At 42.6% G+C, this 15,668-nt stretch overlaps 1 protein-coding gene across 1 annotated transcript; it reads left to right on the top strand.

Moving 5' to 3' along the window:
• Nucleotides 1–10,196: 10,196 nt before the first annotated feature.
• On the top strand, nucleotides 10,197–12,332 carry LOC123685395. The gene has a single exon (XM_045625051.1). It carries the CDS (start codon nucleotides 10,197–10,199, stop codon nucleotides 12,330–12,332), a length of 2,136 nt encoding a protein of 711 aa, XP_045481007.1.
• The last annotated feature ends 3,336 nt before the right edge of the window (nucleotides 12,333–15,668 follow it).

The raw sequence follows: 15,668 nt of genomic DNA on the forward strand, positions 1-15,668 counted from the left end.
AAAAAAAATGTCAGAAATCGCTCTAACCTAAGGAGATCTCGCCTAATGCTGTTAACATAATTTGGCAAGATCTCTTATATTTACTGAGTTACGTTATATCTGGAGAACTACGGATCTTAGAGAGGTGCCGATTGTATTTTCGTGTTCTCCTGGTCCGGGAGCAACTTTTTCGTCATTTTTGAAATTTTCGAAAATCTCGAAAATTTCGAGAACCGTAGGTCTTAGCGAACGATTTTTGCCATTTTCGAGATCCCCTCGATCGTACCTTTCATTTGATACCAAACTCGACATGTTTCGGAATTTTCAAAATTTCGCGTCGTGCGCCATTGATTCTTAAAGTTTTATGTCGATCTGGTTGGGTCCGTGTTTTTCCGAAAAGGATCGAGACTATTGGGATGATTTCTGATTAAGTGGGCGTGTCCAATTACAGTGGGTGTGGTTTGTAAAAGTGGGCGGGGCTATTTATAACGGCTGTATCTCAGTAACGGAAGGTGCTACAGAGGTGCGACTGGTACCGTTGGATTCGTCGTCGATCCTAGATTACATTTCAATTTTTACATCTCTTGAATACTGGACAGGGGTGGAGATAATGACATGTTAAAAAAAAGTTCCAGAAATCGCTCTAACCTAAGGAGATCTCGCCTAATGCTGTTAACATAATTCTTCGAGATCTCTTATATTTACTGAGTTACGTTATATCTGGAGAACTACAGATTCTAGAGAGGTGCCGATTGTATTTTCGAGTTCTACAGGACCGGGAGCAACTTTTTCGTCATTTTTGAATTTTTCGAAAATCTCGAAAATTTCGAGAACCGCGGGTCTTAGCGAACGATTTTTGCCATTTTCGAGATCCCCTCGATCGTACCTTTCATTTGATACCAAACTCGACATGTTTTGGAATTTTCAAAATTACGCGTCGTGTGCCATTGATTCTTAAAGTTTTATGTGGATCTGGTAGGGTCCGTGTTCGTTCGATGAGGAAGGATAGTATTGGGACGATTTCTAATTAAGTGGGCGTGTCCAATTATAGTGGGTGTGGTTTTTAAAAGTGGGCGTGGCCATCTTATAACGGCTGTATCTCCTCAACGGAGGGTGCTACGGAGGTGCGGATGGTACCGTTGGATACGTCGTCGATCCTAGATTAGATTTCATCTCTTGAATACTGGACAGGGGTGGAGATAATGACATGTAAAAAAAAAGTTCCAGAAATCGCTCTAACCTAAGGAGAACTGACCTAATGAGCTAACATAATTCTTCAAGATCTCTTATATTTACTGAGTAACGTTATTTCGGGAGAACCGTTGGTCCTACCGAATATTCTATGACATTTTTAACATCCTCTCGGCCGTACCTTTCATTTGATACCAAACATGAAAAATTTCGGGTTTGTTTACATTTATTAAAATCGTAATAACTCGGAAACCGTTGATGCTAGTCAAAAAATTTGTGACATTATTGACATCCATAATTTAAGACCTTTCGTTTGATACCAAATTAGTCAATTTTTTTGGTTTGTTTACATTTATTAAAATGTTAATAACTCGAAAACTGTTGATCCAATCCAACAACGTTACACATATTAGAGATCGATAATTTTACACCTTTCATTTGATACTTAATTCAACAATATTTTTATAAATTTTCGAGTCTTAATAACTCGAGAATCATTCATTCCAGAGTAGAATTTTAAACATTTTTGGAATCCATAATTCAAGACCTTTCGTTTAATACACAATTTGTCAATTTTTTTGGTTTGTTTACATTTTTTAAAATGTAAATAACTCGGAAGATGTTGGTGCTACCCAAGAAATTTAAAAATTTTTGAGATCGATAATTCTAGACCTTTCGTTTGATATCAAACTCGACACTTTTTTGAGATTTTTTGAAACCTTAATAACTCGAGAAACGTTGATCCTGTACAACTATTTTTGACACTGTTGAGGTCGATAATTGAAGACCTTTCGTCTGATACCAAATTCGACGAATTTTTTAGAATTTTTCAATTCTTAATAACTCGAAAACTGTTGATCCTAGACAACTATTTTTGACATATTTCAGATCGATAATTGAAGACCTTTCGTCTGATACCAAATTCGACGAATTTTTTAGAATTTTTCAATTCTTAATAACTCGAAAACTGTTGGTCCTAGAGAACTATTTTTGACAAATTTCAGATCGATAATTTCAAATCTTTCATTTGATACTAAAGTCAATACTTTTTCAGTTTGTTTACATTTCTTAAATTGTTAATAACTCGAGAACCGTCCATGTTACCCAACAATTTTTTACCTTTTTGAGCTCGATAATTTAATACCATTCATTTGATACCCTACTCGACAATTTTTGGGTTTGTTTACATTTGTTAAAATGTTCATAACTCGGAAACCGTAGATGCTATTCAAGAATTTTTTTTTTTTTTTAACATATTTGGGATCGATAATTTAAGACCTTTCGTTTGATGCCAAATTTGAAGATTTTTAAATTTTCATTTCTATAGAAATGCAGATTTTTAACTTAGTTAGGGTTTACCCTAACTAAGTATGTTAGGTTTAACCTAACCCACTATGGTTAGGTCAGTTCTGCTCAACTTAGGTTAGGGTCCATGAGCTTAACTTAGGTTAGAGTGATTGCAAATCGATTCAGGTTCAATTATGGTTAGGTTAGGTTAGGTTAGGTTAGGTTAGGTTAGGTTAGGTTAGGTTAGGTTAGGTTAGGTTAGGTTAGGTTAGGTTAGGTTAGGTTAGGTTAGGTTAGGTTAGGTTAGGTTAGGTTAGGTTAGGTTAGGTTAGGTTAGGTTAGGTTAGGTTAGGTTAGGTTAGGTTAGGTTAGGTTAGGTTAGGTTAGGTTAGGTTAGGTTAGGTTAGGTTAGGTTAGGTTAGGTTAGGTTAGGTTAGGTTAGGTTAGGTTAGGTTAGGTTAGGTTAGGTTAGGTTAGGTTAGGTTAGGTTAGGTTAGGTTAGGTTAGGTTAGGTTCTCTTCCGAGGTCTGCACCTTGTCGTGGTGGAAGGGCTTAAGTACCCGCAAGGATCCTTGAGGCTATGTCGACGGAACCTCGGTTCCAGCAGGGCCACCCATGTCGAACAGGCTTAAGGAGAGCGGCGAAAACAAAGACTGACCAAATGTGGCACGGCCAATCCCAGCCTTTGCCACATTCCTCATACCCTAAAATTCCCATGTTCCCCAAACCCCATATACTTACCCCAACCTTGTCCATTCCTGACACATTCCTGTGGAGGTTCCGGCCGCTAGTACGTTGGGAAAGCGAGTCCGGGGCCTCAAATACTTACCCTTCCTTTTTCCCCTATGGATGGATCTGACGGCTACCGACCTTGGCATGAAACTGGACCCAGGGATGTGTGCGTTTGCACTGCCCTGAAAAAATCAAAATGAAAAAGCACAACAAATCAGGAAAAAAGATTACGGTGCAGGGGAAGGATACCCCAGTACCGGTCGAGGGAGGTGGTAGCGCGGGCCAAACTCGATCGACATCCAGCGACCGTGTAGCTCCTCTCTCACTCCAGGGAGAGAAAGCTAATATTGCGACTGGAGGAAACCCCACAAGGGGAATGGAAGAGAAGGAGATAGAGGGAACTGCTTTCGCAAGAAGTGACAAGATGAAGAGAACCCCACCAAGATTGGTAGATGCGAGTATGGAAACAGAGGAAGCACAGGATGGCCGGGAAAATGAGTGCAGGAAGGAGATCCCCGAAACTCCTGAATCGGATGTGGTGCTCATTTCCGAGGAAGAGGAAGCGGAAGAGGAGGGGGACTTCATAACGTGGCTTGTGGGGTCCAACAAAAGGAAAAGGATGGATAGTACCATCAACATAAGTTTGGACAGCAACAGGGTTGCAAGCGTAATAGAAGTCCTGCGAAAAGTCGAAGAGAAAATCGGACAACTGATAGATACGCATGGGGGACTAGAGGAAGGTACACAAAAGGAGCTAAGCGCCTTGAAGGACATGGTGAGCTATGAAATCAAGGAGACCAACAGAGCAGTAATAGCCCTTGAAAAACAGGATTTTGGGTGCCAGGTAGAGGAAGCGGCCATCAGACAGGACATATCGGTGGCAGAAATAAGAAATGTTCTCAAAGAGGACATGGAAAAGGGAGATTTGGAGGAGGTTCTGAGAAAGGACTGGCCAGAAGAGTCCTACAAGGTTATTTTAAACCCAAACAGTATCGTGGAAATCAAGGACGGAGAAATAGCCGTTCTTGCCCCATTTAACAAAATGGGGGAAGTAAAGGTTATAAAACCACTCATTGGCAGCTCCCGTAGAATGATAGAGTATGTGAGAGAAGGAAAAATAAAACAAGGGGAGAGGATAACGCACCGTATGGAGAGCTACGCCGAAATCCAAGGCAAACTTATTAGAGACAAAAGAAATATACATATAGGGGGGCTGCCGGGTGAAGAAGACGACATTCTTGGAGTCTATCAGATGGCCGCAGAGATCAGGTATGCGATACCAGACGGAGAGGAGGAAAAGGTTCACATCGCAGTAATAAATGATATGGATGTTGAAACAAAAAGGAAATTAATTGAATGTGCCTTTTTCGACTACTCCGGGGAGATCTACCTGCACGAAAAAAGACCGAATTCAACACAAATAAAAAAGAGAGTGCATGGAACAGATGCAATAATGATAGAAAAAAATGAAAATATAACATATGCCCAAATGGTGGCGAACCTGAAAGGAAAAATGGGAAACGAAAAAGAATTGAAAGAAGAAGTTAATGGGATAAGACAAACGAAGGACGGTCATCTATTGCTGGAAATGAAAAAAGACAGCAAGGCAGTAGACATAGTGTACAGACAGCTCAAAGAGAAAATGAAGGATCAAAAAATAAAGAAATATACAGGGGGAGAACGGAAGGCCACTGCAAACCTATACGGAATCGATATTGACGTAGGAGAGGAGGATATTAGGGAGGTACTGAACGGAGTTCTTGAGATTCAGGAAAACAAAGACGGGGTAGAAGTAAAAGCACTGAGGCCACTGAGAGGAGGTAGGCAGGCAGCCACCATAATCGCCAGTGGAGAACAGATCAAAAAATTGATAGAGTCAAGGAAAGTCAGGATAGGTTTCTCCCTGGTAGACATTAGAGAAAGGGTAGCAATCAGAAGATGTGTGAGGTGCTGGGAGATGGGTCACCTCGCAAATGAATGTACCAACGAAGACAGAACCCAAAAATGTCGAAACTGTGCAGCAGAGGACCACAGAGTTAAGGACTGTACGGCAGACCCGTACTGCCTTAACTGCAAAAACAAAGGACATCGGACAGCTAGTGAAGGCTGTATAAAGGCAAAAGGAAAGGATTCAAAAAACTCGAAGTGAGCCTACTCGCCAAAGATAGCGAGGGGGATCTACCGTGGCTGAAGTGCAAGTACAAACTGAAAAGGGTGAGTATGTCTGTACACTATCTTAAAAAAGTCCACATATATGAACCCGGGTTGACGATGATATACGGGAAAGAAAGCTATGTGTGTGATGTCTATATTAATTTATTTTTTACATACGTGTCCCAGTCAGTTTATATACCTGCAGTTTTTATTTATACAGATCCTATTTATTCAGATTCTATTTACACAGTTTTTATTTCTATAGTTTTTAATTGTACATACTCTATTTATTCAGATTCTATTTACACAGATTTTATGTTTACAGATTTTAATTGTATATATTCTATTTATTCAGAGATTATTTATATAGGTTTTATTTATACAAATTATTCCCCATTTTTATATTTACAAAGTTTTTACAGATTCTCTATTTACACTAATTTATGTTATTTATTTATACAGTATTTTAACCAGTTTTTTATCTATATTAATTTATTGATTTTATATATACAAATAATTTATTTTGTGAGTCGAGTAATATGTGTGGTCCACTGTGTGACGCCGAAGAGTACTACCGGAGTTATAATACCATAGAAGAATTCATTTTACAAGCAAACCTAGGGAGATGTAAAGCGGCCCATGATATGACATGGGCAGCCGCACTCAAAGAAAAAATTGATATTATGGTAATCTCTGAGCCAAATAAGAAGATGTGTTCAACAGAAGGCTGGTATGCGGACGACAAAAAGGACATAGCCATCAAATTAGTGAGCAAAAATACACAAATTAAAAAAATTAAAAAGCACAAAAACTACGTCCATCTGGCGCTGGCCAGATTCAGCATACTAGCCCTATATATATCCCCAAATATAGCGATATCTAGCTTCAAAGAAAGGATAGACGAGATTTTCAGTGAGGCGAGAAAACATGGAGGAAAAGTTATGATATTGGGGGATATAAACGCTAAATCGCCTATGTGGGGTTCCCCCACTGCTGATGAAAGAGGGGAGTATGTTGAGGAATGGCTGGCACAGATGGAATGGACGGCGGTAAATAACGGTCAGCCGACATTTATAAGAAGGACTTCTAGGTCACATATTGATGTCACTCTCATACCCGAAAAGGAAGCAAACAAAATCACAGGTTGGACCGTTAAACATGAAAACCCGTATACCCAGCATGGACACATCTACTTCCACATAAACTCCGGTAGTATGAAAGAAAATCCCGCTAAAAAAGTATTCTTGGACGCCGTGGACTTCAGAAAAAATATTGAAGAGCTTGCCCCCACCGGGGGAAGACAATTATATGAATCAATAATAAGAGCCCACAAAATGTCGAGCAGAATAAATAAGACAGAGAACAAAGGTTTCCCGTACTGGTGGAACGAAGACATAAATGAGGCAAGAAAAAGGTATTTTAAAGCCAGAAGGAGGTTCACCAGGGCGGGTACCGGAAGGGCACTGGACCGTCATGCACACGAAATGGAGATGAAGGAGATGAAAAAGAAGCTAAACACAGAAATAAAAAAGTCGAAAAGAGAAAATTGGAAAAGCCTCCTGACTAAACTGGACCAGGACATATGGGGAGAGGCCTACAAGATAGCCACTGGCCACCTAAAAGTACAGAGCCTGGGTTACTCACTTACAGCCAATAGGAGGAAAGAAATACTCAAGGAATTGTTTCCCGGAGGAGGGAAACAGATCAGAAGAAGGGAGGGCCCAAGATGGCCCGCCCCTCCCTTTACGGCAGAAGAACTCGGGGTGGCTATGTGTGCTATGAAGTCAGGAAAGGCCCCTGGTCCAGATGGTATGACGGTCGAGTGCCTAAAGATAGTTCACAGCGTGATTCCGGAAAGGATGCTCCAAATGTTTAATGAGCTGCTCGACAATAGAGTCTTCCCCCGGAAATGGAAAAGAGCGAGAGTGGTGCTGATACCGAAAAAAGGAAAGGATCCCGAGCTGTCCTCATCATTTAGGCCCATCTGTCTTTTAAATACAATGGGGAAAGTCTTCGAAAAGATGATAACAAATAGATTAGATGAGGAACTGGAAGACAGGCGGGCAATATCGGACAACCAACACGGTTTCGTAAAGAGGAGATCAACGGTATCAGCCATGCTCAGCGTGAAGTCAAGGATTGAAAGCTCAAGAAGAAAGTGGTTGGTAATGCTAACGATAGATGTTAAAAATGCTTTTAACACGGCGAGATGGCATCACATAGTGGACAAATTGAGAAATGTGAACTGTGCTGAATATCTGGTTGAGATGGTGGAGGACTATTTCAGAGACCGCTGGGTGGAGGCGGGGAAAGTGGAAAGAAGGTGCACCATGGGAGTCCCACAGGGCTCGGTAAAAGGGCCCAGACTGTGGGACGTAATGTACGATGATGTCCTTACCCTCCAGTATGAGGAGGGTGTTGAGGCCATAGCATACGCGGACGATCTTCTGCTGATGGTAGAAGAGGATCGAGAGGAACGGTTAAATGAAAAAATCGTCCGTACAATTAAGCTGGTCTCAACCTGGATGGCGTCGAAAGGACTAGAGGTAGCGGCACATAAAACCGAAATGATCGTGGTGAGAGGGCCCAGAAACAGAAGAGGAGTAAAAGTGCAAGTGTACGGAAATGAAATAGTACCTTCACCATCTATAACGTACCTGGGTGTGGTGTTCGATGAGAAACTTACCTTCTCTGCAAACATAAAGTATCTGGCAGAAAAGGCAGACCAGAAGGTGGAAACTATGAGGCGGCTGCTCCCAAACATAGGGGGACCTAGTTATTTTAAGAGAAGAGTGCTGTGCACAATACTGCACAGTGTACTACTGTATGCAGCCCCTGTGTGGAGAGCAGCAATAAAAAGAGATAAACAAAAGCTAGAATTGGTGAAAATGCAGAGAAGGGGTTTGCTCAGAGTGGTGTGCGCGTATAGGACGGTCTCAGCGGAGGCTGTACAGGTGATCGCGGGCTATCCACCAATAGACCTGATGGTCGCGGAAACGTGTTTCCTGTACAAGATAGGCTCCAGGTTACCGGGAAATAGGAGGATGGCGAAAAAGAGAACCATGAGAATGTGGCAAACGAGGTGGGAAGCAGAAAGCAGAACGGCAGGATGGACCCGCACCCTGATAGGTGACCTGGAGGGGTGGATGGCCTGCGAACACAGGAGAACCAGTTACTACTTCACCCAGTTCCTGACTGGACACGGGTCGTTCGGTACGTACACAAAAAGGATCAAGAAAACAGAAAGCGACCAGTGCCAGAGGTGTGGTATGACCGACGACCCAGAACACGTATATGGGACATGTGTGAGATGGGAAGAGGAAAGGAGCTGGGTGAGGAGTCAACTACAAAGACTCCCAGACATAAACTCGCTCATTACAGAGATGACCGGAAGCAAAAAAACGTGGACCGTCATGTATGAGTACATCACGAATATAATGAAGAGGAAGGAAGAGGAAGACCGAAGGAGGGAACAACAAGCCATAGTGCATAGTCCATAGTGCATAGGAGGCCACCGAGGCCAAGCAAAGATGCTTATTTCCGGTGGTTCTCGCTATATTTTTTTTTTAAAAGGGGAGGGGGTTTTAGTGAGGTGAGAGTCCCACACAAATCCAGCGGCAACGTAACATCTTCTGGCCCGCCGCTGGAGAAGGCATTAGCTTTCCCCCTACCTCAGGGCAAAAAAAAAAAAAAAAAAAAAAAAAAAAAAAAAAAAAAAAATAGGTTAGGTTAGGTTAGGTTAGGTTAGGTTAGGTTAGGTTAGGTTAGGTTAGGTTAGGTTAGGTTAGGTTAGGTTAGGTTAGGTTAGGTTAGGTTAGGTTAGGTTAGGTTAGGTTAGGTTAGGTTAGGTTAGGTTAGGTTAGGTTAGGTTAGGTTAGGTTAGGTTAGGTTAGGTTAGGTTAGGTTAGGTTAGGTTAGGTTAGGTTAGGTTAGGTTAGGTTAGGTTAGGTTAGGTTAGGTTAGGTTAGGTTAGGTTAGGTTAGGTTAGGTTAGGTTAGGTTAGGTTAGGTTAGGTTAGGTTAGGTTAGGTTAGGTTAGGTTAGGTTAGGTTAGGTTAGGTTAGGTTAGGTTAGGTTAGGTTAGGTTAGGTTAGGTTAGGTTAGGTTAGGTTAGGTTAGGTTAGGTTAGGTTAGGTTAGGTTAGGTTAGGTTAGGTTAGGTTAGGTTAGGTTAGGTTAGGTTAGGTTAGGTTAGGTTAGGTTAGGTTAGGTTAGGTTAGGTTAGGTTAGGTTAGGTTAGGTTAGGTTAGGTTAGGTTAGGTTAGGTTAGGTTAGGTTAGGTTAGGTTAGGTTAGGTTAGGTTAGGTTAGGTTAGGTTAGGTTAGGTTAGGTTAGGTTAGGTTAGGTTAGGTTAGGTTAGGTTAGGTTAGGTTAGGTTAGGTTAGGTTAGGTTAGGTTAGGTTAGGTTAGGTTAGGTTAGGTTAGGTTAGGTTAGGTTCTCTTCCGAAGGTCAGCACCTTGTCGTGGTGGAAGGGCTTAAGTACCCGCAAGGATCCTTGAGGCTATGTCGACGGAACTTCGGTTCCAGCAGGGCCACCCATGTCGAACAGGCTTAAGGAGAGCGGCGAAAACAAAGACTGACCAAATGTGGCACGGCCAATCCCAGCCTTTGCCGCATTCCTCATACCTTTAAATCCCATGTTCCCTAAGCCCCATATACTTACCTAAACCTTGTCCATTCCTGAAATATTCCTGTGGAGGTTCCGGCCGCTAGTACGTTGGGAAAGCGAGTCCGGGGCCTCAAATACTTACCTTTCCTTTTCCCCTCATGGACGGATTCTACGGCTACCGATCTTGGCGTCAGACAGGACACAGGGATGTGTGCGTGCACTGCCCTTTATCTAAAAATTTATGAATGAGTGAAAACAAGGATGAAAAAATTACGATGCAGGGAATGGAAACCCCAGTATCGGTCGGGAGCGGTGCCAGGACAGGCTCAACCCGATCGAAATCCAGCGACTGTCCTGAAAACTCAAACTCTGGTAGGAGACCAGGCCAGGGCGCGAGTAATGTTACTGGAATAATAGACCTGAGCAAAGAGGAAGACAGTAGTAGCAGATCAAAAACGGATCAATTAGATGAAGCAGGAAAAGGAAAATCGATGAGTGAACGAATAGACGCATATGAAAATCCTAGAAAGGACGAACAAGTTTTCAAACCTAGAAGTAGTCTGAGCAGAACACCTCCAGGTGGCAGGGGACGTGTAAATTCCATGCCTAGTATGAGCGAAAAATATCAGACAGAAGCAGATACCAACACAACAAAGCGGAAAAGGATGGACTTCTATGAACCTGTGGAAAGCAAATTTGAAGTAGTCATGGCAAAACTGGTTGCCAGCACAGCAAACCTACAAAGCATCGTAAATGCTTCATATAGACCCTCCGGAGAACTAAAGAATATAACATTCGATATAAGGAAACAAGTAGACACTCTCACAAAAGAAATAAGGGTACCGGAAGAAAACACTCAAACAATACTGCAACTTGAGAGGGAGAAGAAAGAACTGTGGGAAAAACTAAGGGAAACCGAACAAAGGTACAAAGAAGAGATCAGAGCTCTGAAAGAGAAAATAAATACAGGAAGAGACGCAGCAACCCAAACAAATCCATGGCATAGACCAAAAATAGAAGCACTGGAAAAACTCCCAGATGGGGAGATTACCTTTGAGAAATACAAGGAATTAGAAAAAATGAGATGGAAAGAGGAATTATCCTCAAATGTAAAAACAATAGCAGGAAATCCATTAAATACGGAGGACGCTGTAAAAAAGGTAGTCTTGGTAGGAAACAGAGATCCAGGTATGAGTAAATCCATTCAGAAAATCTATAAAGAAAGATATCCGGAACTGGAACATTTAACGGAAGACATCGACTACCTGGAAACCTTTACTCGAGACCGAAGGAACAAAACCCTATCTAAGAAAACAATTATAAAACTGACACATGAAGAGTCGCAGGAGGATCTCTGGGCGAAAATGAAGCAGCTCTTTAGAGAAGGGGGAACAGAAAAAGAGACTTTTGCAATCCACAAACTTGACTGGATTACCATAGAGAGCCTGGAAAAAATGATGCAGTGCCTTACAAACGGGACGGAAAAGGAGGTACATGTATATGTACCACCAGGTTTCAAGGAAAACTCCGAAAATCGGGATAAAGGTAGAAATACCTACGCATTAATGGTGCAATGCAAGGACGGGGAATATAGAGAAACTCTCAAAAACGTCAGGAACGCCTTCAGGAACGTACCAGCCTCAAAATCCATACGCGGAATACGAAGCACTAAAGAAGGAAAAATGATTATAACTATGGATAAGTGCGAAGAGGACTGCAAGGTACTCACTGAAGTTATGAATAAAATCGAAGGGCACCCGAAGCATAATCTACTTCGAACGAACAAAAAGAAAGAGACACTGCACATCAGAGGGATGGATGCAGAAACATCTAGGGAAGAAGTGATGGAAGCCTTAAAAAAAATTCTTGGAGATAAACAAGAAATTGCAGTCGGGGAATTGAGACCCAATGCAAACGACACACAAGCCGTAACAGTTAAGATCGAAGAAGGTTCATACTCCAAAATTGGTGAAATAAAAAGGCTGAGAATAGGACTCGCGAACTGTCAAATCACCAAGAGGGTGGACCTTAGGCAGTGTACCAGATGCTGGAGCTACGAACACCTAACAAGCAAGTGCAAAGACACTGATAGAAGGAATGCATGCTTCAAATGTGGACAGGAAGGTCACCCAGCAAAAACCTGCGAAAATAAACCCCATTGCGTGTTATGCAATGAAGATGACCATTCAGTAGGATCAGGAAGATGCAAGTTCTTCAGGGAAGCACTAGCCATTGAAAAAAGAAACCAGAGGATGAACGAAGTGTACGATGATGAACCCGAAACAGAGATGAAAGAGACAGATGATATCTGCTCGGAAATCGAAAGTAAAGACGAAACGCAGACTCCAAAAAACGAAGCATTTGAAAAAATGCTACAGTAACTCACTAGTCAACCCAGCTGTGATATTATAGTTTATTTTATTTATTGATTTTATCCCAAATTTTATTATGTTTGAAACCCTGCAAACAAACCTCGGTAGATCGAGTGCTAGTCAACGCATCTGTGATATTTTTAAAGTGAAACTGTCTAGGGCCATATACACCCGAAACAGTTCCCATACATATGTTAATTTATTTGCTTGTGCCTGTTATATACTTATTTGTTATGATTAAGATTCTACAGACGAACCTCGGTAGATCGAGAGCCGCTCATGACATAGCATGGGCTGCTGCAGAACAAAATGCATGTGACATTGTGGTGATAGCCGAGCCGAACAAAAAAATGTGCCAATCAAAAAATTGGTTAACGGACAAAAGAAGTGATGTGGCAGTAGTATTTCTGAATGGAGCTGTGGAAGCAGGTGAAATAAGAAGGGAAGAGGGCTATGTCCGCGTAAGAATAAATGGTGTTTACGTTTACGCAGTTTATATATCGCCAAATATAGCTATCGAGGACTTCAAGGAAAAAACAAACGAGATATTCAGAGACCTGAAAAGATACAGAAAGCAAGCCGTACTGATTGGTGATGTAAATGCCAAGTCCCATCTCTGGGGATCTCCCATTGAGGATGCACGGGGCGGTCATGTGGAAGATTGGACAGCACAGCTATCTTGGATGGCCATGAATACAGGGCAGCCCACTTTCATCAGAGGCAACTCACGGAGCCACATAGATGTTACCCTATGCTCGGACACTCTCAGCCAGAAAATAAGGAGATGGGAAATAAAGAACGAAAACCCTTTTACGTATCACGGCCACATATATTTTGAAATGAAGGGCGACAAGGACAAGAGAAATTGCCAACCGAGGGTTGTCGAGATAAAACAAGAAGTCCTTACGGAAACACTTAAAACCGCGCAGGGAAATTTTCATGAAAAACTTATGAATGCCTACAAACAAGCCTCAAAAATAAGACAGAAATTAAGAACCGTACCATATTGGTGGAACCCAGACATCGAGGAATCCCGTAAGAAGTGTGTGAAAATTCGACGAACCTTACAAAGATCGAGAGGCAGAGAAGCGGAAAATGACAACCTCATAGAGAACTTGAGAGAGCAGTTAAGGCAGCAGAGAAGAAACCTAAAGAGGAGCATAAGACGCGCAAAGAGCGCGCAGTGGAGAAGCATACTGACAGAACTCGATGAGGATATATGGGGACAGGGATACAAGATTGTAACGTCAAATCTAAGAGGTAACACTACAAGATATAAAATTCCAGAGGAGGAGGTCGAAAATATTCTAACCACGTTATTCCCATCAACGGGATTGAAATTAGTGAGGACTATAGTAGAAAACCCACCAAAAGAGGACTTCACACCGATGGAACTCAAAAACGCCATAGGCTCTTTGAAAAACAAGAAGGCACCGGGAACGGACGGAATTACTAATGAAATCCTTAAACTGGCATATGCACAGATACCGGAGGAGATGCTAAGCTTCTACAACGAGCTTCTGAGGAATTGCGAATTCCCAAATATGTGGAAGACAGCGAGAGTGGTCCTGATCCCTAAACCAGGTAAAGATCTGTGTCAGCCATCGGCGTATAGACCAATATGCCTCCTCAGCGCTGTAGGTAAAGTCTACGAGAAGCTCCTCGTAGAACGATTGAACCAGGAACTGGACGAAGGGAAGATACTATCGAGGAGACAACATGGTTTCAGGGCGCGAAAATCGACGACAACTGCAATAATGGAGCTGAAGGGAAAGATAAATGAATCGACTAAAAAGTGGTATATCCTTGTAACAATAGATGTTAAGAACGCATTCAACTCGATCCCTTGGAGAAATATAACAAAGGCCATGAAAGAAAAAGGAGTAAGTCGATATCTGATCAAGGTGATGGAGAACTATTTCAGGGATAGGTTTATCGTCATGGGAAGGCTTAGGCATAGATGCACGATGGGAGTGATCCAGGGCTCGATAGTAGGTCCACCACTATGGAACCTGAGCTACAATGGGGTTCTCGAACTGCCCCACGAGCCAGGAGTAGAAACCCTAGCTTATGCCGATGACCTCCTGGTCATGGTGGAGGGAGAAACAGAAAAGGAAGTGAAGGGAAAGGCTGAGAACGCCTTCGAAAAGATAGAGGGCTGGATGAGGACAAATGGTCTGGAGGTTGCGGTACAGAAGACGGAGATGCTGGTGGTGAAGGGACCGAGAAAGAGAGAAAAAATGAAAATAGTGCTGTGCGGAGAGGAAATTACAGAGTCTGGGAGCATGGAATATCTGGGGGTCACACTGCTCAAAAATTTGAATTTCTCTGGACACATCAAAAACCAGATCGAGAAGGCAAAAACCAGAGTGGAGAACATCAGGAAGATCCTTCCGAACGTAGGCGGACCAAGTTATTTTGGAAGAAGGGCTCTTTGCTCGGTGATGCACGGGACGATTTTCTATGCCGCGCCTGTATGGAAACAGATCCTTCAGCAGGATAAATACAAGAATGCTCTCATCTCCCTACAGAGAAAAACACTGTTGAGAGTATGCTCGGCATACAGAACGGTGTCAGCTGACGCGGTGCAGGCGATATCGGGTTTCCCACCCATAGACATAATGATAGGAGAAGTATGCTTTCTTTACACCATCGGAGGCAGACTTGCAGGAAACAGAAGGATGGCCAGGAGAAGATCGATTGATAAATGGCAGAAAAGATGGTCTCAAGGGTGGCAGACGGCGGCCTGGACAAGGAGGCTGATTCCAAGTATAGAGGCGTGGGTAAACTGCAGACATAGGAGGGCGGATTACTATTTTACGCAATTTCTCACAGGCCATGGTTCCTTCGGAACCTTCACGTATAGGATTGGCAAGACGAGAGATAGCCTGTGCGCAGTGTGTCAGGAGCAGGACGACCCGGAGCACGTATTCTATACCTGCGAAAGATGGAAAATGGAGAGGATAAGACTGGTACAAAGGATAGGGGACTTGCCGGAGATCGAGGGGATAATACCGCGGATGGTGGAGAGTAAGGAAGTGTGGAGTGCGGTGTATAGTTACGTTGTTGAGGTGATGGAAAGGAAGGAGAAACAGGATAGAGAAAGCGAACAAGGCAGTGGAACATAGACCAGGAACCTTTCCCCGCCGCCCAGGCAGATATGCCTTTTTCCAGGGAAGGGACGTCCTTTTCATAAGTTGTGGTTTTTTTAGTCGGTCGGCACCAACATCCCGCCAACCCGACATATCCTGCGACACGGGTCGTAGTCGAATCTGTTTGCAGATTTTTTCCACAACCGAAAAAAAAAAAAAAAAAAAAAAAAAAAAAAAAAGGTTAGGTTAGGTT

The sequence above is a fragment of the Harmonia axyridis genome, chromosome 7 (genome assembly GCF_914767665.1).
Source record: "Harmonia axyridis chromosome 7, icHarAxyr1.1, whole genome shotgun sequence".
NCBI lineage: Eukaryota > Metazoa > Arthropoda > Insecta > Coleoptera > Coccinellidae > Harmonia > Harmonia axyridis.

Coding starts and splice junctions, on each gene's coding strand:
- LOC123685395 (XM_045625051.1), top strand. CDS start 10,197: ATGAGTGAAAACAAGGATGAAAAAATTACGATGCAGGGAATGGAAACC.